At 35.8% G+C, this 25,862-nt stretch overlaps 1 protein-coding gene across 1 annotated transcript; it reads right to left on the reverse strand.

Moving 5' to 3' along the window:
* Window positions 1-1,574: 1,574 nt before the first annotated feature.
* LOC122012406 (long chain acyl-CoA synthetase 6, peroxisomal-like) lies at window positions 1,575-25,704 on the reverse strand. Its single transcript, XM_042568924.1, has 23 exons — window positions 25,454-25,704; window positions 23,304-23,364; window positions 23,161-23,238; window positions 22,825-22,896; window positions 22,657-22,738; window positions 21,462-21,567; window positions 21,299-21,375; window positions 20,880-20,924; window positions 20,708-20,794; window positions 8,172-8,261; window positions 7,999-8,078; window positions 7,817-7,910; window positions 6,968-7,056; window positions 6,773-6,861; window positions 6,384-6,513; window positions 6,178-6,296; window positions 4,717-4,840; window positions 4,548-4,634; window positions 3,720-3,823; window positions 3,561-3,646; window positions 2,231-2,317; window positions 2,063-2,149; window positions 1,575-1,981 (listed from the first exon to the last, which is right to left on the reverse strand). The coding sequence occupies exons 1-23, from the start codon at window positions 25,569-25,571 to the stop codon at window positions 1,883-1,885; spliced, it is 2,091 nt and encodes a 696-aa protein (XP_042424858.1). The 5' UTR covers window positions 25,572-25,704; the 3' UTR covers window positions 1,575-1,882.
* Between the last annotated feature and the right edge of the window lie 158 nt (window positions 25,705-25,862).

Raw genomic sequence — 25,862 nt, forward strand, 5'->3', positions numbered from 1 at the left:
CTTCCTTGAGTAAGATCTACTTCCATAGTTGCTAGAATTGCCTGATCACCTTGCCACCTATTGTCTCGAAAGACAACAAGTGTCATCGTTCCTTCTCGTTGACGATGTAATATTTGTATACGTACCTGAAGAACTCCAAGGTGAATATATTGCATACCGCTTCGCCTTAGTTGATTGAAGCTTTCTTCTTGTATAAAACTTCTGTCCGCCTGATGATTGTCAGTCACCAGCATGGCTTCTTCAGATCTATGCACATATACTCGATGATGTGCATCACCCCTTTGGTATCAGAGCTTTATAAATTCTTTTGTTTTGGCGTGTTGGCATTATGCAATTCTGAGAAGCAAGAGGATAGGTCCTAACTTGGTGAACACGGCAGGAGGTCTAGAGAAAACCAAGGGCACACCTATATGAGATTCTCAGGAAAGGAACTACCCTCGCCAAGGCAACAAGAATCCCTGTAAGTGCTGATCCTTTTTATGAATAATTACATCATTTCTAGAAACACTTCATCCTATAGAGAAGCAATTTCAGCAACTAATCCTATAGAATCACCCTCAACTGGTTTTGCTAAACCAAGTGATTACCAGGGTTCTTCACCTAGTATTTCCACAATTATTAAACAAAATAATACCCAAATCCAGTTACTTGTTCAAATTTCTGAAACATTAAAGGAAATTCAAGCCAGTTTGCAAAAACAAAATCCAACCCCTTTTCCATCAGACCTGATTACAAAATTACAAAACCTTACCCTTTCCAAGCCCAAAGAAAAGCCTGGAAAACTGTATGTTTTCAAAGATCCTTATAAAATCTTAAAGGAAGAACAAGAAAAATTGAAAGGATCATGGCAACCACAAGAACAGAACAGCAGCAAATAGCTACAACACCATTATTTGAAGATCAAATACGAGGTTATCGACGAAATCAAAGACGACTGTTCAATGCACAACAAGCAGCAAGGCGTATTGGGCAAGCTCTTATTGGTTGTCAACAAGTCATACTCTTGAACAACAAATTGAGCCTGAAACTCAATTGCAATTATCTATGCAAGAGCGAACTTCTTTAGTACCTGCTGAGGTACTGTACCACTCCCGAAGGGATGATGCACATCATCGAGTATATGTGCATAGATCTGAAGAAGCCATGCTGGTGACTATATATATATACTGAAGCAGTAAATGAACATCATAACTACCTGCTCCAGAAGAATGAAAATCTCTTCGAACTTCGTTTACAATCGATAACAGTTTTTTGATCTCAATATGACTCTACTTTGATATATATATATATATATATATATATATATATTGAAGCAGTAAATGAACATCATAACTACCTGCTCCAGAAGAGTGAAAATCTCTTCGGACTTCGTTTACAATCGATAATAGTTTTTTGATCTCAGTATGACTCTATTTGATATATATATAAATTTTCCATCAATATCAAAATAAATCCGAAAAACACCAAATGAACCCACAATCATAATCAAACTTTCTAGAATTAATCATACTTAGCAAATGCCCTTATTGCGAATTAACCCCAGATGTGTCTGTTAGTGCAACGCCCTGCCACCATTGCTGTGCCCAGAAGGTAATAAATAAATATATTTGAAGCGTCAAAATAACAACGGGTAGACTAATACATGCACCACAATATCCATCCCCACGATATGACACGTTGGCACATGATAAACTTTTAAAAGATCGATTGGATAAAATAACGACGATGAAATCTCCTACCCACCCCAGAATCCTCTCGAAACTTGTAGCCACCAATACAGCATCGCACGCAATTATTCAAACACGATTAATTTTATTTTGTAGGGTCTGTGAAACCACTTCTTCAGCTTCCAAGATAAATCGGCGTGTAATTTTGGTGCAATTTATTTTGGTTTCTGATGTAACGAATCAGAATTAACTAACTCGGCGTACATATCTGCTATCGCCTTGGCAAAATACGCCTTTGCTTGAGGTCTCTTTATCTGGAAAGATGAACTTGAATATAACTATAAGGAGCATTTTTCAATCCAATTAAATGAGGGAAAAGAGGTTATAACACTTGCCTTGAATGTTGGGGTAAGTAGACCATTTTCTAAAGAAAAGGGCTCCATAACTAAAGTGACAGCTTTCACAAATTCAAAACCTCTCAGCTGGAAGGCATGGACGTCAAGGATTAGGAGAAGAATTAGACATGTAAATATCGGATTTGGTAACGCAAGGTGAAGAGTTACCTGAGCCTGCTTTCCAACGTCATCCATGTCAGCAAGGACCGCGGCCCTTGTCCGTGGGTCGCTGCAGAGCTGGGCTAGACCTTCATACTGAAAATAAAAAAGCGAAACATATTTAAACAATCATTTTTTAGAAAAGTTAATGATCAAGTCTGGATAATTTCTTAATAATGGGAATAAACAGTCAAAGATAACATGCAATGCAACCTTCATAATGCAAGTTAGAGATGTCCCCGAGGTCATGGTGCCGCGATAAGACATTTAAGTTGTCTCTCAAATATTCACGGTTCGAACCCCAGCTACGGCGTATTTGTAGGAATTTTTCCTCCAAATGGGGGGCGTAATCAAAGGATGCTGGGCTTCTGGGCTGACCGCCGCGTGCGCTTCCCGATTTACCCTGATGGGCGGTGGGAAACTTCCGTAAGACCGGACCGGTCACCCCAGATAATCAATTATGCTAACTAGGATTATCATAATGCAAGCTAGAGATATCTTTAGCAGAAAGTGCCCCTCATGCGTAGGTTTATCTCATACAGGATGTTGAACAAAGAACCAAAGCCCCCAGGGCGTAGCGCAGACGATAGGCGCATGGTATTTCTGGCGTAATGGTCAGGGGTCGATTCTCAGGAACTGACGACTTGGGATTTACCCCGCTATACACATATGACCTGTGTATCTGCATGAACCTTCCTCCATATCCGTGGAGCCGGCACTAGGAGGGCCGTTAAGATAGCGGATCTACCTTTTGAACAAAGAACCAAAGAAACAATAATCGCAGTAGCATTAAAGCTGGATCTCACATGACATATAGTTGCAAATAAACTTTTCATAGGACGGGATGTTTAATTGTATGTTTTCTGGCGTTTAACAGTGATATTTGGACTAGCACATAATCTACCAAGGATCAACAGAGTTAAATTTCATATAATTTCACATAGGTACCAGTTGTAGCTGGGCTTTAGCATCTTTGGAGAGGACTCGCACTCGCTATGCTATCTTTGGTGGACTAGGGCTACCTGAAGGGTCCCTTTTAAATGGCATTGATACCCTTATGCATTATTTTTTTATAGCAATTACTGGTATTTGACTTTATTTAACCTCAATGACCATGATATTTGCCAGTCAGTATATGGCAATTAGGTTACTCGGACATCTCAATTTGTCCATCTTATTTTCCACCTAACTTTATACAGAATATTTCAGTCCCCGGATTCTGGTTGAGTGCAATGCCAACAGAGAACTAATCTTAGGCATGTGGTGAATAGACTTGAGCACAAATAGGTTCCATAGTTAATGGAATTCCAATGCAAAAGAGAGACTGTTGCAAACCAACCTTTATTCCTTCTGATGTAGCCCAAGCTTTTAATACATCTTGATCCACTGAAACTACTGCAACTAGATAGGAATTGAAGCTATCACCTGGCGTCAATTAAGATTTGTATTGCTTAGCATGTCATATGTTCATAGTCATGATGATAGTTGAAGAACTTACCGTAGACAAAGCATTGAGACACAAATTTGCATTTGGCATATACATTCTCTATCTTTTCTGGGGCGATGTACTCACCCTGAGCCAACTTAAAAATGTTCTTTTTCCTGTAATTTTTCCATTAAAAATCAGATGATGTAATTATAAAGATGAAAGTTGATTACAAAATTACGAAAAAAATTACAAATCTTAAATAACACATATTTGAAGCCATTTTGCAGAAAAGAGTTAAAAGTTACAGCAAATAGCATGTTCCCGTTCAAAAACACCATATTCCAGTTTATAAAGAATGAGGCATATTGTCCAGGAGGCAAATTATGATGACATAATCCTTGCATCTAACATTATTCAAAAGAGGCATCTTAGGCACAATGCATATAACTCTTAGGCATCAGCTTAAGTCATAAGCCCCACACCTATTACTGCTCAGAAGACATCAAAACCATGGTTAGAAGTTAGAATTCTTAAGCATAGTGTAAATGGCACATGCACATCCACGTCCACATCCACAAGGGTTTACAAGTACATTAACAAATATTCTATCCCCAAAAATCTACGGCTTCAGCAATACTATTATATTTATCACTAACATCATGCCCCAAATAATTGAAAGTTATGATTCTTACACCTGGTAATAAAAACAATTAAAAAACTCAGCATCCTCTCGTTACTAAATGTTTATTTTGACAGTATACCTATATTTCAGTTCCCTTGTGGGTGACACAATAGTTAGAAGACAAAAAAACTACAAACTTTATATTTTTAGAAACAAAGTAACAAAGAATACCATGGTTATACTTGCTGCTGAGTGAAAATAGTAAATAAATTTACCTGTCAATGATCTTTAAACGTCCTCCAGGTAACCATAATCCTATGTCTCCTGTGTGAAGCCATCCATCCTCATCCATTACCTCCTTGCTGTCAAATCAGTTAAGGTTTCAGAAATTTTAAGATCATTAAAAGTTACATAAGGAAACCAAACAATAAGAATTTCAATTACGTCTGCACTTCGTCCTTGTAATAGCCTTGAAACACGATTGGACCTCTTACACAAATTTCTCCACGGGGATACGGTTGATCATCAGATGTATAATTCATTTCAGGAACATCTTCAAGCTTGATCTCTGTCAAAACATCTCCATTTTCATAACATCAAATATTAACTAAAAATACTAAGAGAGTTGAGGAGGATAAACAGTGAAACCCTAACATTCAATTTCAATGCTAGGGATAGAACTCCACATAACAATTATTGAAAATAAAAAGAAATCAAACACGAATATCTTGGGATATCAGTGGAAATAATGAGCGGATACACACTGTTAGAATTTTCTTTTTTCCATAAAGAAAATTCTTGGAGATAAAGAAGAAGAAAGTTATGTTATTTTTCACTGAAAATACATATTCACCTTTTCAAACTATGAAATACTCAATTTGACATTACAAAATCTAACAGCACATATGTATCTTTATAATCTAGAAATCTAAAATAAATTTCACTATGGAACTAAACCTAGATCAATGAATATTGGTTAAAATTATATACATACCGCTTATTATAATCTTTTTGTTCACCCTCAACAAAAATAGCACCAAACCAATAATGGTAAAGAGGAGTGACACTAGAGTTAAAAAAAAAAAACTAAGATCTCTTTGTTCGTATCTTGTTCCAATTTTAATTGAGTCCAAATCTAACTTTGATGCATCACCAACTAATATTTTTAAAAAAAAAAAATGAAACTTGCTATAAATCTTGTAAAAGTATAAAATTGATAATTAGTTGAGACACTTGCTATAAAATTGAAACTTATTCCAGTTAATCTTGAAATGCTTTCAAGTGTGCTGACATGGCTTGATATTAAAACCATTTAGCGTCCAATAGAAGATGTTTCTGGCATGTAAGGAATCAACAAAAGTTCCATCCAGTCTACAAAATTTGTTTTGAGTTCGAAGTAATATTCAAAAAAGGAACGAAAAAAAAAAAGAATTCTTGATTGCCATTGTTGATGGATTCACTATATGTTTAACCATTAATAAACATTAAAACCCAACAATAACAGTGCATATAACTTAGTCACCTTGAAAATAGATCACGAGAGATATTGAGATGACAATTCCATGCCTAAGCATAAAAAATGTGAAAGCAGTACACTTCACGGGAGAGAGTTAATAGAATACTAGATGCATTGTTTAGGTTAAAAGTTTAACTAATAATCAAAGACCAATTAAGTTCTTTAAATTTAGGCATGTGCTCAAGAAGAAATGGATTACCATGTGGGAAAAGAAAAGAGAGTGAGAAAAAGGAAAATCACATAATTATATTTACTAGATAGAATACAACCTTAAGCTTGCTATAGAATAGTGTGAGAAGTATCCATCAAACAAAAGACAACTACAATGTCTGCAAGTATGAAAAAGGGAAATATCAGATCACTTTCCAATTAGTGATATTCATACTCACCACAAGCAGGATTTGGAGAACCAACATGACCAGTTAAATTGTCGCCCACATCCATTCCACTTATGACACAAGATGTCTCTGTCATCCCATAGCCTTCAAGAACTAAACCAACAAAGCAGCTGGAAGGTAGGACAGCAGCAAGTTGGTGAGACAATCACAAAACTGTAAAGGCGGATCAACATACAATATCCATAAATCTTTCTTACACTCTTAGGAAGTCCATAACATCTGCCGACAATGGAGAGGCACCTGAAGTCATGAATCGGACACGGCCTCCAAGTTTTTCTCTAATTTTGTTAAATACTAGTCTATCCCAAATTGGTGACGGGCTCTTTCCTGAAAAGATTATAACTTTTCTTGACAAAAGTTACAAAGATCTCAACTATGAATCCTTCTCATAATTTTCTTATGATCCTATGCAAAGAACCTTTTAGATATTTATCAGTGATTCTTGGAACCGATATGGTTTTGCTAAGATACTTCACACTGATATGCGCAGCAGTTGTTTGATAACTTGATACCGGGAAAAATGACATCTAGCATAGGTATGATTTTTTTTTTCAAAATTAAGTATGCTTCATTTCTCAGCTCTTACCATTTGCTATTGCTTGCATCTTGGCATTGTAGCCTGCATTAAATATCCTCTCTCGCAAGCCACCAGATGTCTTCACCGCATTCATCACACTAAAATCAAATGTGGTAAATGATGCATTATTTCATGTATACAACTATAGAAACAAAATACATATATCTATCTTTTGTTGGAAAAATATAGATAACGCCAAGTTACCCATCATAAATTCTGTTGTATAATCGAGGGACACTAGAAAACAGGGTAGGCCTTAGAGCTTCCATATCCTCCATCAGTTTCAAATTATCCTGGAAGTAGAGCAACCCTTATAAAGAATCTAGAAAAGATAATATGATACAATTTCGCAGGACTAACAAAAAATGGAACTTTGAACATTCAAGGAATTTAATCACGGGCATACCAGCAATTGAAATGGTAATGGTACTTCCAAATAATGAAAAAACTATATAGTAAGAACTAAGAAGAGAACCACTCTGGATAGTAGATGATATTTTTTATTTAAACAAATAAATAGGTGGGGCAGAGTTAACACAACTAGCCTTTTCATTCTCTCACTATTAAATTGAACTGAAACAAAGTGATCTGGTTAAAACAATACACTCCATTCAGACCACGCTATCTAATTCTGAGCAGTCTGTGTACAGTTTGAAGAGATAAATGACAAATATCAACCAGTTCGATCATCATTTCATTTATTGTGTCTAATCATGGTTTTAAGTACTACTAAGAAGCAAATGAGAATTCATATTTCACATTCAACTATCACAAACAAATTGTGCAGGTTAGAACCACTAAATATGTCAAAACTCATGGTAATGTTAGTTGGTACAAATTAGAAAACCAACAAAGTTATAAGTCCTGATCAAACTATATAAAAAGTTTTATACAAACTAAAACTAATACTGCTCTCAACATTTGATACAAAAATCCCTAACCAATTCAGAAGTCCTATCTATTTATGTATCTTATTTTATACTCTTAGTATTTCTAGACTTCTAGAAATTTTTGGCTTAACAAATAAAGTTATAGCAGAATTGAAATACATACCCCCTGATAGAAACCAACTGCAACTCCAAAATATGTCACCATAATTTGGTTAACACGCTCATAAATATGGGCCAAAGGAAGATATGATATATACCTGCAAGAGCAAACAAAGAAATATTTTAGACATGCCTTAATCAACATGATAGATGAATAACAGTAAGCCCCAAATGAAAATCACTAACACATCTGAGGGGTAGAACTTGACACTCATACTAGATCCAGCAGCATTTGCAATCAAGTTTCCATGAGTAAGTACAACTCCCTATTGCACATCAATCATCCATGACTCATCAGATACCAAATATGATGAAGATTTATACAGTATTTTTTGCACCAAACTGAAACTTTATAGTACCTTAGGTGTCCCAGTTGTACCACTGGTATAGCAGATAGTTGCAACATCTTCAGGTTTTGGTGGGCAATATCTCTGAATATTACTTTGCCCCTAATTAACAAACCAGATCTGAGGATCAGGCTAGAATATCATACTTAAAGATACATGTAGGTCACAGGAACTTATGTTGAAAGAGAAACACAATGATTTTGATTAAAAAAACAACAGGTCAGGGATTTATTGCATGTATGATAAAACCTACTAGCTAGGACATAATCGGCCATAAAAGACAAGATTGATGGAAGAGCACCACTAAATATTAATTGCAGTGAAGGTGAAAAAAGTAAAAGTTTGGAGTCTGTACATGTTGAATACTTTCGAAGATTCCCTTGATTATAGGGATTATGATTGATTTGAATCCCATGATTATAAGGCTTGAGATTGATCTTGATCGTATTCCCTTGATTGTAAGGATTGAGATTGATTTTTTCCTTTTCCTCCTTATATATATAAATACCTACATGTAAGTAGATTAATAGTGAAAATAGAGAGATTTTTTCCAACTCTTCTACATGGTATCAGAGCAAGGTTAACCCTTCTCTGACCTAGTTTTTTTTTTTTCTCTGCCGCCACTACCAGAAACCGTAATATTGAGTTGTTGCGTCACTACCAACCCTCTCCTTTCGGCCTAATCTAATCTATTGGATCTTATGTAGTTGGAGTAAATAGTAGATTGGAACTTCTTGATCAGCCGGCTGCTTGATCTCAAGCGTTGCTGGATTGCCAGAAGGGGAATCAATCAACACTATTCCAATCTATTACTACTCAGGTTTCTATCTCTGAATTTCTCCTACGATGACGCCTTCCTATTCTAAAACTAATTTGGCTACCACTATCAAATTGAATAGAACCAACTATCTCCTATGGTCACGTTTGTTTGAACTATTCCTGGGTTCTTATAAGAAGAAGGATCATATTCTGTTCGGCCACTCTAAAGATCGGAAATATTCAAATTGGATTTTGGATGACTGTTTTGTTATGGCTTGGCTTCTCAACAGTATGGAGTCTATGAGCACTAATGTTATGTTCGTGGGAATTGCCAAAGAGATGTAGGATGCTTTACGTGGTATGTATTTGAATGACAAAAATGTTTCTCGATCGTTCGAATTATATGAAAAACTCTTCTCTCTTCACCAAGACGGTTAATCTGTTAGTAGTTATTTTGCTACTCTTAAAGGGGTTGTCGAGGATATACCGTCCTCTCTCTTGTGACGCTCAGACTCGAAAGAATCAGTGGGAGGAATATTTGGTGGCAAAGTTCCTATCCGATTTAGATTCTACTCTACGACTAGTTCAGGATAATTTGCTAGCAAGTGATAACATTCCTACGTTATCGAATGCTCTGTCTCGGGTTCTTCGTGTGATCACGGGCCGTCCTGATACCAATTTTTCTTCATCTTCCGACACTTTGACTATCGCTGCTCGCAGTCGGATGTTCTTTCGGGGTCACGGTCGTGGAATTGATACCACCGGGAAAGGTCGTTCGTGTGTTCACTATGGTCGGTCCAACCATGCCTCCGAGAAGTGTTAAGCGAAGTTGGGTTAATAATGCATCTACTGAACTATCGACTCCATCACCGGACACTGGCAATCACGATGATATGATCTCAATTTCTCGTACTGATTTTGAGAAATTGCTTTGCTCTTCTGCTAGCATTCCCTCAGCCATGGTCGCCTCATCCTCTAGGTGTGTTTGTTGTGTCTCATGATAAGTCTTAGATGCTAAATTTCGGTGCTTCTGCTCATATTATTGGTACCAAGTCTATTTTCTCTTCCTCTTTTGTTTCCTCATCTTTATCCTCTATCTATCTATCTAATGACACTTATTCTCTGATTATAGGAATAGGTGTTGTCAGGTCCAATGCAAATATCACTCTTGATAATGTTCTCTTTGCTTTGCAGTTAAATTTTCTATTGTTTTGTATCTTTTATCCATCCTATTGTATTTTTTAAGATCTGGAAACGAAGAGGATGATTGGTGGAGGACATGAGCATGATGGTCTATACTATTTGGATTTGGTTACACCTAGAACTCTAGCACCTGTCTCCTTATCAGTGGCATTGTCATTTAGGTCACCTATCTTCTGCCATTCTTATAAGTTTAGTTCTTGTTTAGTCTATCAGTGCGAGTCCTATAAGTTTGACAAAGACCATCATACTTCTTTGCCTTCTAGAATTGATAAACGTAGTTCTTTTGCATTTGAGCTTGTTCATTGTGATGTTTGAGACCTAGTAAAGTTGAGTCTAGAGGGGGCTTTTAGTATTTTATAATTTTTGTTGATGATTATTCTCGCATAACATGGTTATATTTACTCAAAAATAGGAGTGAGATTTCTGAGGTGTTAATATCATTTTATAATGAAATAAAAGTCCAATATGCTATTGTCTTGCACATTCTTCAAACCAATAATACACTTGAGTTCACTCAGAAGACTGTGTCTATATTTTGTGATTCTCATGACATAATTTATCAAACCTCTTGCTCACCGTCATATTTTAAATGTAGCTGATACTCTTCTTTGTCACATGCATGTTCCGAAGTTTTTGTGGGGTGATGTTGCACAGCTTGCTTTCTTATAAATAGGATGCTGATAAAAACCCAATTCCAGATGTGAACCTGGGTTATGAAGGAAACATGCTGGATTATCTGGATCATGTGGGAAACAAGCCTAAAACATGGATTGTATATTCCAAGAGGGCCAAAACACAAAAAGGGTAGTAGGCAATTTATATTGCAGCAGTTATGTTTTCATGTTTGAGTATGTGTGCGGTTATAAGTTGGTAGAAAGTTAGTGGAGAAGGATCTAAGAATTATTATCAAAAGAGAGTATGGGCTTTGGCTGGTGGAGAAAATTTCTCTATCAAATTATGAGTGTTTTTGTTATACTTTTCTGTTAACTATAATAAAATTCTGTGTGTTTCTTTATTCTGAGTTTTGGAACCCTAACAATATTCAGACCTGTCGGATGTAAGAGGGGTTGTATGCTTAGAAGGAATGCCAAAGATGTCAAATAGGGTTAATGTTTTGGGAGAGATGCAAGAAGGAAGTAGGGAGCAAATCAAAGGTATAATGCAACGATTCTCTGCAGTGCAACAACATGGTTCTCTTTTACAAGAGATCAGCAAGCAATTAGGAACAAGGGTTGAAGCAACACCATTGAAGGGGGCATCCATTTCAGCTTATCAATCATCAGACTCAAGAATATCAAAGTGATCAATTGGAGGAGTACGAGATGTCTATTAAGAAAGTAGCATTATCAGTGTTTGATGATTGGGATCCAGTGGCATGGATTACTAGGGCTAAAATTTATTTCAAAGTCCAGAATACTTCTGATGAAGTTAAGATCAAGTTGGCACATGTAAGTATGGAAGGCCCTACCATTCATTGGTTTAGTCTTCTTAAGGAGACCGAAGTTAATCTAATTGGGGAAAAATTTAAACGTGCTCTCATTTCTCGTTATGGAAGGTGTAGACATAAAAATCCTTTTGAAGAGTTGGCAGCATTAAAACAAAATGGAAATGTAGAAGAATTTATTAAAGCCTTTGAGTTGATTTCTTCACACATTCCACGTCTTCTAAAAGAGCAGTATATTGGCTATTTCATGAGTGGATTACAACCTCATATTCGAAGAAGAGTTCGAATGTTAAATCCATTCTCTAGAGGGCAAAGGATGTTGAAGAGGAATTGTTAGAGGAAGGGGGGATTTCACAAAAGACATTCGAGAAGGAGAAGTAATCAAGCAATTTTGGCCAGGCAATGCTGGTCTGGGCAGTTTTCAACCATATGTTGTGAATAATTCAATTCAAAAGAAATTGGGTCAGTCTTTTCAAATGGGCAACACTAGTAAAACATCAGGATGGGGTCCCAATTGGATTTGTGACTCTAAGGAAGCTAGTAATGCAGGTTCTACATCAAATAGAAATCCTTCTTTATCCCAAGCCTCTAAGGCATGAAAAGGAGAAGGAGATAAGCGAGGGTTCATGGAAAAATTCAGAGGAATTCATTCCATTTCTTACCCAGAATTATTGGAACGAAGGGCCAAGGGATTATGCTTCAAATGTGGTGAAAAATTCCACCCACTTCACCAATGTGTAGAGAAACAATTGAAGTTATTGGTGTTGGAAGAAAATTAAAAAAAAAAAAAAAAAAAGGCAACTCGATGTATGAAGCTTTCACTATGCAGGGTCCCGGGAAGGATCCATTGTAGCAGTCTTATCCTGCTTTTTGTAAGAGGTTGTTTCTAAGATTTGAACCCATGACCTTTTGGTCACAAAGCAACAACTTTATTGATTGCGTCAAAGCTCCCCTTCTAGTGATAGAAGAAAATGAAAGGTTAAGTTCAGATGGAGAGATAGTGGGTCTTGAGGCAGAGACTTCAGAAGATGAGGAGTAAATTCATATCCCTCATCTCCTAATGCTCCTCGCCCCTCCGATATTGATCTACCTATTGCTCTTCGTAAAGATATTCGATCTTGCTCTACCCATCCTTTGTCTAATCATATCTTGTTTGATTACATTGGTCCTGTGTTCTGCGCTTTGTTATTTCTCTATCATCTACACAAGTTTCAACTTCCTACTTTGAGGCTTATCAACACTCAGCTTGACAAACTGCAATGGAGGAGGAAATGTCTATCCTTATCTCTCATGGTATGTGGGAGTTGGTGGCTGCACCACCTTTTGTTGATATTGTTGCATGGGGTATTTACTCTGAATTTAAAGCTGGTGGTACTATTGATCGATACAAAACTCGTTTGGTGGCCAAAGGATTTACACAAATTTATGGTGTTGACTACTTTGAAACGTTCTTTCCTACCATCTGCCTGAATTCTATTAGAATTTTATTCTCCTTAGATGTCAATCAATCTTGCCAATGTATCAGCTAGATGTGAAGAATGCCTTCTTTGATGGCGATTTGCATGAGACTGTATTTATAGAGCAACCTCCAGGGTATGTTGCTATGGGGGAGAATGTTACTATAGTCTGCAGACTTGAAAATGCTATTTCAAGTCTTATACAAAGCCCCAGAGCCTAGCTTGATAAATTTAGTAATATAATTAGAGTTGTTGGCTTCAAATAGTGAAAATCTGATCATTCTGTGTTTGTATGATAGAGCACGAATGGAATTATTATTCTTATTGTTTCTATTGATGACATCCTAATATTTGAGAGTGATATATGTGGGATAGATGAAACTAAGAAGTATTTACAATAACACTTTGTGATGAGTGATATGATAAGATTTGATGAATGTCATTTTCTTTGATGATCTTTCCTTTAAATAAAAATTGTTGTACAACTTATTTTAGACAAGAAAATATTTACAACAATTACACTAATTATTGCTACTCTACTTTAGGTTAGAAGATATATACAGTAATTACTACTAATCTATTTTAAGTAAGAATATATACAGTTAATACACAAATTATGATAAATTATATCTTGAAATCTCAGCCATAATTTCTGTCATAATTTTAGCAATTGATTGCCCACAATATCTGTCATTGATATCGCTCCTCAAATTGATGCCGAATGATCAGAAAACATCAATTTGGTAACAAGAAAATGATGTCGTTGTCGTGAGAGAGCCTTAGTAAATATATCAGCAATCTGTTGAACAATGGTCATATGAGATAGAGAAATGACATAGACATCATATGCTTCACGAATAGAATGACAATCCACTTCTATGTACTTGGTGCGCTTGTGAAATACTAGGTTAGTTGAATTTGGATAGCACTAGTATTATCCGCATGAAGCGGAGTAGGTTCCATTTGAGGAAACCCAAGCTCTCACCCAACCGTCCTTGAAGCCAAACAATCTCAGAACATGCAGAAGACATAGCATGATATTCAAACTTAGTGGATGATTTTGACATCCGATCTTGCTTCTTGCTTTTCCAAGAGACAAGCGAGTTGCCAATGTACATGCACCAACCAATAATGGAACGTCGAGTATCAAAACAACAAGCCTAGTCAGCATCACTATATGCAACCAAGTGAATAGGAGAATCCATAGGAAAGAAAAGACCTCTAGTAGAAGTGTCTTGCAAATAGCGAACAATGCAATGAACAATAGCCAAGTGAAGGTGTCGAGGGGCCTGCATAAATTGGCTAACTTGTTGGACAGCAAAAGAAATGTTAGGCCAAGTAATAGTTAGATAATTCAAGCTCCCCACTAAATGTTTATATAAGGAGGGATCAGGAAGAAAATCACCCTCATCACGATGATATTTAACATTCACTTCTAAGGGAATATCAACAGATCGACCATCTCGAAGACTAGCTAATGTAATTATTTCCTGAATGTATTTATGTTGATTTAAGAAAATACCTGTCACGGTAGAGTTTGTTGGGACCTTGACGCCGCTAGAGGGGGGGTGAATAGCGACTCACCTAATGTTTGCTTCCTACAATGGTTAGTATGCACAGCGGAATACAAAAACAAATACTAACAAGAGAAAGCAAACATAACACGTTGATTTAACGTGGTTCGGAGATAAAGCTCCTACTCTACGGTTGTCCGTAAGGTGGACGATCCCGATCCGTCGGTGAATGACTTCTCGAAAAACCTCCGGCTAGCTCGAGTAGCTCCTTATGGATGGAGAAACCTCGCCACAAACTCGCACAAGCTCTTGATAACTTAAAAAGACCTTGGAGACTCTAATAGGGGTTAACCACCTCTATTTTCGTTAATCATGACCAAGCACCCCGAGCTCTATTAAATAGAGCTCGGGAGGAAACACCTAGCTGTGTTTCCCGCCATCAATCGACTGGTACAACCACCAGTCGACTAGTCATAAGTGAAATTCGATCGTTACAAGTCAACGGTCGGCTACCAGTCGACTGATGAAAACACCAATCAATTGCTACAGTACTACTACAGTAACGCTACAGCACTGCTGCAGTGCACACTGAAATTTTACCCTGAGTACAATCTCTCATGCACTCGTCCTTGCCCGCACAACCTAGACCTAGCCTTCTAGCCTCTTCCATCAATCTGCGTCCCTCGGATGTCTCCACATCCTTCACGCCTTGCCTTCTGGAGCTTCCATTAGCCTTGTTATCATTGTCGGGTCTTCACTGCCAGGAGCCACGCTCCGGGACTTCATCCTTTGCCAAGTCACATTTGGACTTACATTGCCAAGACTATATACTTGGACTTACACTGCCAAGACTCACCCTTGGACTTCCTCCTTTGCCAAGATCACCCTTGGACTTTCCTTGTGTACCTGTATCCTGCACACTCACAATGCATATTAAATACAATAATAAACCTAACTTAAACCTTTGCCCAAACATCAAAACCTAGGGTACCCAAATTGCTCCGAGTTCATTTCAAGGCCTAAAAAATAGCGTAAAGGACAAGGTCCTTCATATAAAAAAGAGCTTTGAAGGCGTTGAAGCTGAGAAATCAATTCAGAGTCAGTCCGTATAATAATGATATCATCAATATATACTAGGAGCAAAGCAATTCCTTTAATAGTCTTGCAAAGAAACAAAGAGGAATCATATTGACTCTGGACAAAAGAGAAGCAAATAAACGTGGATCAAAACTTATCAAACCAAGCACGCGGAGCCTATTTTAAACCATAGAGTGACTTTTTTTAGTTTAGAAACATCAGAAGAGGATGTAGAAAATAATCCTGGTGGCGGAGTCATATAAATTGCTTCCTTAAGATCCCCATATAAAAAGGCATTCTTAACGTCCATCTGTCGTAATGACCAGCCCTTAGAAGCAACAATAGCTAGAACAAGTCACACTATCGTCATTTTTGCTACTAGTATTTTAAATTTTATTTAATTTAATTTTTTAATTAATTTAGTTTATTGTTATTTTCATTAATACTTATATATTTTTTAATTTTATTTTTAAATTAATTTTGATTATTATTTTTTAAATTTTGATTTAATTTTATTTTTAATTAAATTTGCTTATTATTTTTTTATTTTTTCAAAACACCCTTTTCTTTTAAATTACTATCTTAACTCTTGACATATATTAGAATCTCCATTCCCTTTAAATTATTCATCTTCCAACCTTGACACATGTCAAAATCTATCATCCCTTTAAATTACCCCTCTTCCAACCCTTGACACATGTCAAAATCTTTCATCCCTTTAAATTACTCCACTTTTAACTCTTAAAACATGTCAGAACTTATCACTCTTTTTAAATTACTCATGTCAAAATCTCTCATCCTTTTAAATTACCCCCCTTCCAACCCTTGTCATATGTCAAAATCTTTCATCCCTTTAAATTATCTCACTTCCAACTCTTGACACGTATCAGAATTTCTCACTCTCTTTAAATTATCCATCTTTCAATCTTTGATACATGTCAAAATACTCCTCTCCTAAAATATATAACTAAAAATAAACAAAAGATTATAAATATATAATAAAAAATTATAAAAAAATATGGATCAACAGCTTCTTTTTTTTTAGCTTGAGTAACACATTTAGAGAACTCCTAAAAAAAATTTATTTAAAAAAAATAAAATGGATAAAAAAATAGATTAACAAAAATAAAATAAAATTAATAAAAATAAAACTTAAAAAATAATAATAATAAATTTAAAAAAATAAAAGTATTGGTGAAAATAGTGAATTGTTTGAAACAATTTTTTTTTAAAAAAAAAAGAAGGGTAAACATGTCATTTACGAGGGAGAGAGAAGGGAGGGGGGAGGGGATGCTGACAGTTGGGAGGGGGGAAAAGCAGCTCTCTTATCGGACCGTAAAATCTTAATGGAGGTGAAAATTTGAGTCTTAATATAAGCCACAAAAATTCTGAAAATAGTTAACATTTCAGCCTTAGTATGCAAAAAATATATCCATGTGAAACGATTATAGTCATCAATGAATGTCACGAAATATTTATACTGTGCATGCGAAATGATAGGAGTAACACCCTAAACATCACTATGTATAATCTCAAAACATGTATTAGCATGAGTACCATAGGTAAGAAAAGATAACACTTTACCCTTTCCTAATTTACAAACAGAGCAATCAAGAGATAAACTATTAGAAGAACACTGATTTTCGTTGCCAAGAAAACCATGCTTCAGCAAATGAGACGATATCACATTATTTGGATGGCCCAATCATTTGTGCAAAATGTTAGCCTTATTTTCGATAATAATAGAAGTCAAAGACAAAGTTCTAGGAATAGTAAATTGCAATGGAAATAATCTGCCCACTTTAGGCCCCCTCATGATCACCTTCCCTGACCATCCTGCACAAGACAACCACGACGAAAGAAATTTACATCACGGTTATTATCCACCAACTGCCCAGCAGAAATTAAACTAGTAGACAATCTAGGAGAGACAAATACATGCCAAAAGGAAAGTCCAATATCACCAATGGCTGTAATTAGAAGATTACTACCATTAGCAATTTGAATATTTTGTTTACAAGTATACTTCTGAAGATTATGTAGCCAATCAGGTGATCCCGTCATATGATTTGATGCCCCAAAATCAACAAACCAAGGAGAAGAAATAATCTTACCTTGACCATGAAGTCCAAGAGTAGAAAATGCTGTAATGATCATCTGTTGGACCATTTCTGGAGTAGTAATAGGCTGATTTGTGCCAGCAATTGTGGATGTAGAACTGATAGTGGTAGGGTCTAAGATAGCAGCTTGAAAAGCTTGGCTTCGTCAATTTTCTGGGAGTATAGAACATTGCTTGATAATGTGTCCATTCTGTTTACAATAATTGTAGAACTTCTTACCACAATTGCGGGCAATATGCCCAAACTCTTTGCAACTATAGCACTGCATTTGTCCCTTTCCTCGGTTCTTCCCTTGAGCAGCATAAGCAACATTAACAACCTCAGATATCTCCTTGGACAAACCTAGAACAACTTGTGTAGTCATTCTTTATTCTTCACATAACAATTCTCCAAGACATATATCCAAGAAAGGGACAAGATTTCTATTCAGTAATCCAGCCCGTGCAACTTCAAATTCTGGCCTCAGTCTCATCAAAAACTAATCGCGTCTACTATCTCCGTGAATCGCTTGAAGGCTGGCTAAGGCCTCATTAGGTTCCTTTGAATAGATAAGACCAGAATATTCACTCCATAGATTAATAAATCCAGAATAATACTACAGAGATTACCTTGATTAAAATTACTAATCTCAAGTTCTATTTGAAATCGTCTTGCAATGTTATCTTGATGATATATGCGTTGCAGATAATCCCACATCTCCTTAGCTGTACTAAAGGAACGTAAATTGTTCACCATATGAGGTTCAATAGAACCTAAAACCCAAGAGATGATTCAAGCATCCTTTGTCTCCCATTGACTAAGTTCTGTACCTTCTTTAGGAGCATAGCAGACCAATCAATGTAATTCCAAAGCTTCTTCCCTTTCAGAAACATTCTGAAAGGAAATTCCCATGCTGCATAATTCTTTCCTAAATTTGATAGCCAAAGTTTTTGTAGATATTCTTCCAAGAAAATTCTCAGCAAACATTCTTCCGAGCAAAATAAAATCTCAAAGCTAAAGTAGTTGATCAGAAATTAATCAACCCAAAAAAATGAAAACAAACCAGAATACTCTATAAAACAGAAGCAAAAGAAACTTTCGAAGATTCAATTATGAATTTTAGAACCTAGCTCGATATTATGACAAAATTTGATGAAATGGCTAAATGCCATTTTCTTTGATGATCTTTCCTTTAAATAAGAATGGTTGTACAACCTATTTTAGACAAGAAAATATTTATAGCAATTACACTAATTACTATTAATCTACTTTAGGTAAGAATATTCTATTTTTGGTAAGAATATAAACAACTAATATTCAAATTATGATAAATTAGATCTTGAAATCTCATCCTGCATAGGATATGGGACGTCCTAAGTATTTCTTCGGAATTGAAATTGCTCTTAACAAATCTAGAGTTTTATTATGCCAACGGAAGTATACCATAGATTTATTCAAAGACACTGGATTGCTTAGAACGAAATCAGTTGATACGCCTATAGATATCAATTCAAGTGTTTGGGATGATATTGGAGAGTTATTTGAGGATAAGATAAAATATAGACGGTTTGATGGGAAACTCATCTACTTAACAATAACGAGATCTGACATCTCTTTTACAATTAGAATAGTCAATCGTTTTACGGATAAGCCGAAGCAAGTTTACTAGGATTCTTAAGTACATTAAGAAATCTATAGGAAAAGGGTTGTCATTTAAGAGAAATGGGCATCTAAAAATCGAAGCTTATTCTGATGCCGACTATGCTAGATCTAAGACTGACAGATGGTCCACTTTTGGGTATTGCATTTACGTAGAGGGAAATCTAGTAACACGGCGAAGTAAGAAACAAATTGTTGTTGCTAGGTCAACTGTTGAAGCTAAGTACAGAGCCATGGCTCACACCGTAACCGAGATGTTATGGCTAAAGAATTTGCTTGAAGAATTAGGATTCATCTACAATGAACCACTACCAATGTGTGATAACCAAGCAGCTATCACATTGTAAGTAACCCGATTTTTCATGAGAGGACTAAACATATTGAGCTTGGTTGTCACTTTATTCGCGAGTGTGTAATGAGCTAGAAAATTACTACATTCATATCATCATCCAACCAAGACGTCAATCTCTTCACTAAAGTATTAGGAGGAAAACGATTCTCAAGAACTCTCTGACAAACTGAATATGATTGACATATATGCTCCAATTTGAGGGGGAGTGTTGAATACTTTCGAAGATTCCCTTGATTGTAGGGATTATGATTGATCTTGATTGTATTCCCTTGATTGTAGGGATTGAGATTGATTTTTTTTCTTCCTTATGTATATAAATACCTACATGTAAGCAGATTAATAGTGAAAACAAAGAGATTTTTTCCTTCTATTCTACGGTACAAACTTGTGGGCCAAAGGTCTTTCTCAAAATACCTAGATCATTCACTTTGGATTTTGCCTTATGTATCCACTTGAGAGAATTGACCTCAACCATCCTCCTAACAACAAACAGCAGACCAAATATCTCTCCACTATGGCCATCACTCAGAATGTGAAGTTGGGTTTCAAGCCTTTGGTCAAATTATTTGGTGGAGTGGAAATGATGTCACTGATCAATAACTTGACTAGATGGATGGATTACTTTAATATTTTACACATTTCGGAATTTATGCTAGGATAAAGAGCAGATATGATCAAATGAAAAGCTCAAGTTGCACAATTTTAATGAAGAGGCAACTCTGTCAAACAACACAACCAATTAAGATCATTACCTACAGAAATCCATTCGTATCAAATTAAGTGGTGGACATAATTCTGTATTTAAAAATAAAACCCTGTTCATTGAATATTTACATCATTATCAAGCCTTCTTAAGCATTTCTAAAGTACAAGATAACATGATATAATTCTACATCCTTTCATTTAATTATATTTGCAGTATAATCTTAAGTTTCTTAACTCTCAAGTAAATTTCAGTCAAGATATATGGTAAAAGAAACTTACTTCACTAATCAGTTTTGAATAAGTAATAATCTTCACTGAAGTTGCTGAAGAAATTGAGGGCATCTTCTCATCTATTCCACCAACAACCTATGAAAGAAATTGAAAATAAGCAAAAACTAGACACAATTATTCAAAATCAGAATTTAAAAAAATTAGCTTTCAACAACCTTACCACTATTAAACGAACAGATGACATCTGAGATAAGAAGATAAGTAGCTGCAAAACAAAAATATATGAAGGTTTCAACTGTGAAATCAACAACTAGCTCATTACAGATTAAGAATAAGACAAAGTGGTAGAAGTCAGGTCTTCAGTTTCAAACAAATTAAAGTACTTCAATAGTAAAAATATAACTTAGGAGGAAATCTGCACGGCAAGGATTTGGGCTAAGTCTCTGAAAGAGTAAATTATCCACAAAAAAGGAGATAAATATTGGTTTTTGCAACTTTAAAAAATCCTGGGTATGGACGCCTATGAAATTTGGCACGAAGAGAAGAGCAAATAAATCATAAATGCATGTTAAATTTGATTTATCATGCCTTAAACAAAAAAATTGAACAGCTAAGAGAAAGCATAGGTTTGGAACTCACAGTGCTCAGTGTTTGGGGTACACAAAAAATGACTTCAACTGATGCATGATTAACTATATATTGCACCGCATCTGGTCCTGCAGATGTGCCAATGCCTGTATTTATTACGAACCAAAAAAAATAAAAAAAAAATAAATATAAAGACTAGTGAACTAAGTCATACCCAATGTATCATAAAGAGGCACAGATATATAAGAATATGCTGAGCAGGCATGATCCAAAATAATCCACTCTGGTCTGTTTATAAAATAGAGTCCTATGCATGCACCCTGTCCAAATAGCAAATTAGAATGATTTCTTGTTAAGAACAAGATAAAGAAAAATCAATCATATGTAACACTTAATGGTTCATCAAGAGCACAACCACAAGTAAAAGAACTTAAGATGCAGGAAGTGATAGACGTTTTGCTAAGTGTGGGCAGTGGGCATGGGTCAGGTCAATTTTTATTTTTTTTAAAAAAAAAATCAACCCTGTTTGTTCTAGGTTGCAAATACATAGATCAGTACCTACTGATGTTTTTTGAATGCAATGCCTACAAAGATACATACAAGAACTATACTAGAACTATGAAATATACATATAAAAGAAACACAATAGCGCTTCTTTGTTAAGTTTCAGTTGCAAGCCACCACTATCGATAGAAAAGAAATTGTTTAACAATTCTTCTTAGTAAATATAAAATATTTTAAGTAACAAAATAAAAGTGTCAAAAAAAGAGAAATAGGCATTAATGCATTATAAGCTATTTACAATAGATGGGGTGACTACGGAGACAGACTGAACAATCTCATGGGATCATAATATAGTAGAAAGCACGAGAGAGCTCAAACACAAGTCACGAAGCAACTCCTCTATCGTTATGTTGATATTTCACAGCATATAACATATAGATAAATATTTTAATTAATTATATCATATATAATTTAATTAATATAATATACATTACATAAACCCAGTTGGGTTGTATTTTTCCATGTTATAAATAAAAACCCAAAGCCCAATCCAAATCTGAAATACAGAATGTTAAATATTTGAAACCCAAAAAACACCTGATTTTTGGGTTGGTTCAGTTTGGTTTTCAGTTGGTTGAGATATATTGGTTTTTATGCCCACCCTTACACTTAGACAGTGATGGCTTCAAGCCTTCAACAATTACTAATCCCAACTACTTGAATGTCGGCTAGAATGAATATTTGAAGCCATTTATAAAACAAAAGGAACCTTTGCAGGAATTATTCATTCTTAATGACATATTAAAACAAATTCTCTTATTCATTTTAGCTTGCAATAACTTTTATTTACTCAGCTTTTCATCATAATACAACAAATGTAATACATCTGAATCATTATTACTTACCCTTGGTATTCCATGATAAATAAGGCCAGATCCTACTGCTGACCGAGAGGTGCCGGCTTCTCCATAGGTCATCCACTTGTATCTTGAAAAAAAATAATAGAACAGCAACACAATCATTAAAAAAAATGACAAGATGGGCATCTCAACAGCCAAAATGTAGATTCTTACTCCCCAACTGTTCCATCCATACGAATCCTTGTACCCAGGTATTTGTAATTTCGAAAGGTCTCTACAGCATGTCTAATGGTCATTGAAAGCAAAGCAACATTCAGTTTGACAGTAATTACATTTGAATAAGTAATATTTCTAAGGAAAAAACTTGTATAAGGTCTTGTATTTAGAAGATAATAGTTTAACATGAATTTAATGTTCATATGGTAATAAAGCTAAAGGAAAAACACTCTTCAGAACCATCTTATGGGGTGTGTTTATAAATAAAAGAACTAATTTCATGAGCTTGAAGAAGAACTTTAATAAAATAGAATAGCCAAAAGATATACTGACTCAAAATTATCATGCAGTGTTGCGATATCAGGATGCTCTGCAAACCTAGAAACTAGCTTCAGTGGGGATCTTGCGGATCTGCCAAGTTAAAATAATTGTTAGATAAATGATAGGCAAATGTGCAACACCAATGTCATGTCTACCTATAAACATTCCATTTCCCAGTTTGCAATTTCTCAGGAAAAACAACACTGTAACCCTGTGCTGCACAACCAAAATACTTGAGATCAAATGAATTAAATACTAATGTTGTGTTTAATTGGAGGGAAGAGGAATAAGTACAAGAAGATAAGTGATTTAAGATAGGAAAAAGCAAAGAAATAAAATCATTCACTCGTTTCTCTTCATCTTCATTTACTTGGATGAAAATGAGAGGAAGAAAATAATGTCACAGACATATTATTGTTTTTATTCAATATTCAAACTTCATTTCCTTCATTTTCACCAAATTAAGGAAGGCATAAAATGAAAGAAATGCACAAAATTATATTCATTCATCCTCAATCTCTGCCTCCTTGCCAAGTAACAAAAGAAATTGAGAATTCTTTCATCCTTTTTCCCCCTTCTTATACTACTTCTCTCAAAGTAATCACACCATTAGAAATAGCAGGAGCAAAAGGGGGGGGTGGGGGGGGGTGTGGAATGCACAAAAAGTCTCAACTTGAGTAGATTGTAATACTAAAGGAAATACTTAATATTTGTCATATGAACCATAAACTGTCATAAAAATCTAAGATTCAGCTGGGTGGAAGAGAAAACTATAAGTAAAAAAATCTACTAGCAGGTGTAGAAATGAAGAGGGCTTGTAAATGTAACAACTTCAAACATCCATGCAAGCAAAAGATGAAGGCTACCACCTAACAGCAAGAGAAAAGGAACAGAAATATCAAGTACTTTTATATCTTTACAGACCTAAACTTTCAAATAAACTGAATGACAGATAAAGTTATTGCATTATTTAAGTAGCGGCAACCCATTTTTGCTTATAAGAAAAATAACAAAGTAGCGACAAGCCATCAAGCAGATCTAAGATTCGTAATACATTAAGCAAATAATCTTTTTAAGAGAAAAAAGTTGCACATTTGATCCCCAAAATGTGGGCAAAAAATAAGTGAAAATTCATATCTAGGTACTAGAATTTTGGAAAAGGATTCTAAGAAACAATTAGCATCCCAAAATCTAGATGAACAAGCATTTGAGATATCAGTGAAAACATGCCACAAACTAAGGGCAAATGGCCTACTAATTCAAGTATTTTATTGGCGATATAGAAACATCATGATTTAGAGTGGAGGTTCATGAAATAGCTGGATAACTATTCAACACCCAACAACCAGACGAAGAGATGCCACAGCCAAATTGGATAGCTCCTACTTGATCCTGCAACATTTACTAAGATAAACTTTACAGGTAGAGCGGTTAAAACCACTAAACCAAGCCAAGTATCTAGTATGCATGTGAAATGATCTCAGATCCATCAGGACAAAATCACAGTACATTAGCATCAAAACATTGACCATAACCTGACTGTTAAAAACTCATCAAGATGGACAAGTTCCATAAATACTAGAGAGCAAATCCTTTGCCCCAACGGCGTAGCTGAGTTGGTACTCGGTGGTACATTTGCATCACATATGGAGAGTAAATCCAACTTCCATGCTTACAAGATTAAGCGATTGCATGTCACATCAAATTGACTATGGCCCCACTAGCACAAGCAGGAAATTTTTTCCCCCTCCCCATTTACTTCGGAGTCAGATTTGACAATGGTGAGAGGTCCGAAGAGTCAATTCACCCATTACCAACTTTAAATTTAATATAAAAAAGGTAGATTACATGGCATTGACATCGTAAAGTCACAAGAATCGCATAACATCAAATCAATGAACGAGAAGCGAGTAAGGAGTCAGCCAACTGCTAGAAGGTAGCAAAAGAAAGGATAAGGGTGGTCGAGCTAGAATCAAGTAGTCACGTGTATAATTTTTAAGCACGCAATACCAAAGCCAAACAAACAAATTGGGAGCCAGAAACCACTCCATCGGAGCTTCTCTTTATCCTCCGTTTTCCCCATTAATCACTGACTATTTTTTCCGCGATACTTGAACAATTCAGGAATTACTTTCTAGCTACTTCAATCGACAAGAATAACTCTTTCACAATATTCATATTGCTGATTCAAGAAGAAAATGAGCATGTTACTGATTTTAAATTAAAGAAAAAAGGACAAGAAACGGTAAGAAACACTCCATCTAGGACCCAATCTAGAACCAAGAGACGGGAGGAGGACATGTACCGAGCACGAACTCGCCGACTGTGGTGTTGATGCTAAGGTTAGAAGTCTTATCCGGATCGCTAGAGGCGATGAGATGACCGGAGATGGCTCGCAGCCGGCGTTGGGCAGCGGATTCCATATCTCGATTTGCTCTCTTTCTCCCTTCCTTTCCTTCTTACTTTATTCCTGGGATTTCCTGCGCCTTTTGGCCGCCGATTCCCTACTGATCACGCTCAAATTAAAAATCAAAAAAGGAAAAAGAAACAGACATTGACCATGAAATATCTCTTCGATTGCGTGCATGGCCTCAATACCCACATCAAATCCTAACCCTTCCGTCGCTGTTTGCATCAGGGCAGCAAACGTCGTTTCTGTAAAACGTGGCAGGTACGCATTGGTAAGTCAGTAGTCCCAAATGTGGTTCCGAATA

The sequence above is a fragment of the Zingiber officinale genome, chromosome 8A, assembly GCF_018446385.1.
Source record: "Zingiber officinale cultivar Zhangliang chromosome 8A, Zo_v1.1, whole genome shotgun sequence".
NCBI classification, from domain to species: Eukaryota; Viridiplantae; Streptophyta; class Magnoliopsida; order Zingiberales; family Zingiberaceae; genus Zingiber; species Zingiber officinale.

Bases quoted from the DNA above. Each gene is read 5' to 3' on its own strand.
- LOC122012406 (XM_042568924.1), bottom strand. From the start codon at position 25,571: ATGGAATCCGCTGCCCAACGCCGGCTGCGAGCCATCTCCGGTCATCTC. The intron at 8,262-20,707 runs GTAAGTTTCTTT...TTTGTTAATTAG, and splicing joins ATTCAAAACTGATTAGTGAA to GGGCAAAGTAATATTCAGAG. The intron at 6,514-6,772 runs GTAAGAGCTGAG...TAATCTTTTCAG, and splicing joins GATGCAAGCAATAGCAAATG to GAAAGAGCCCGTCACCAATT.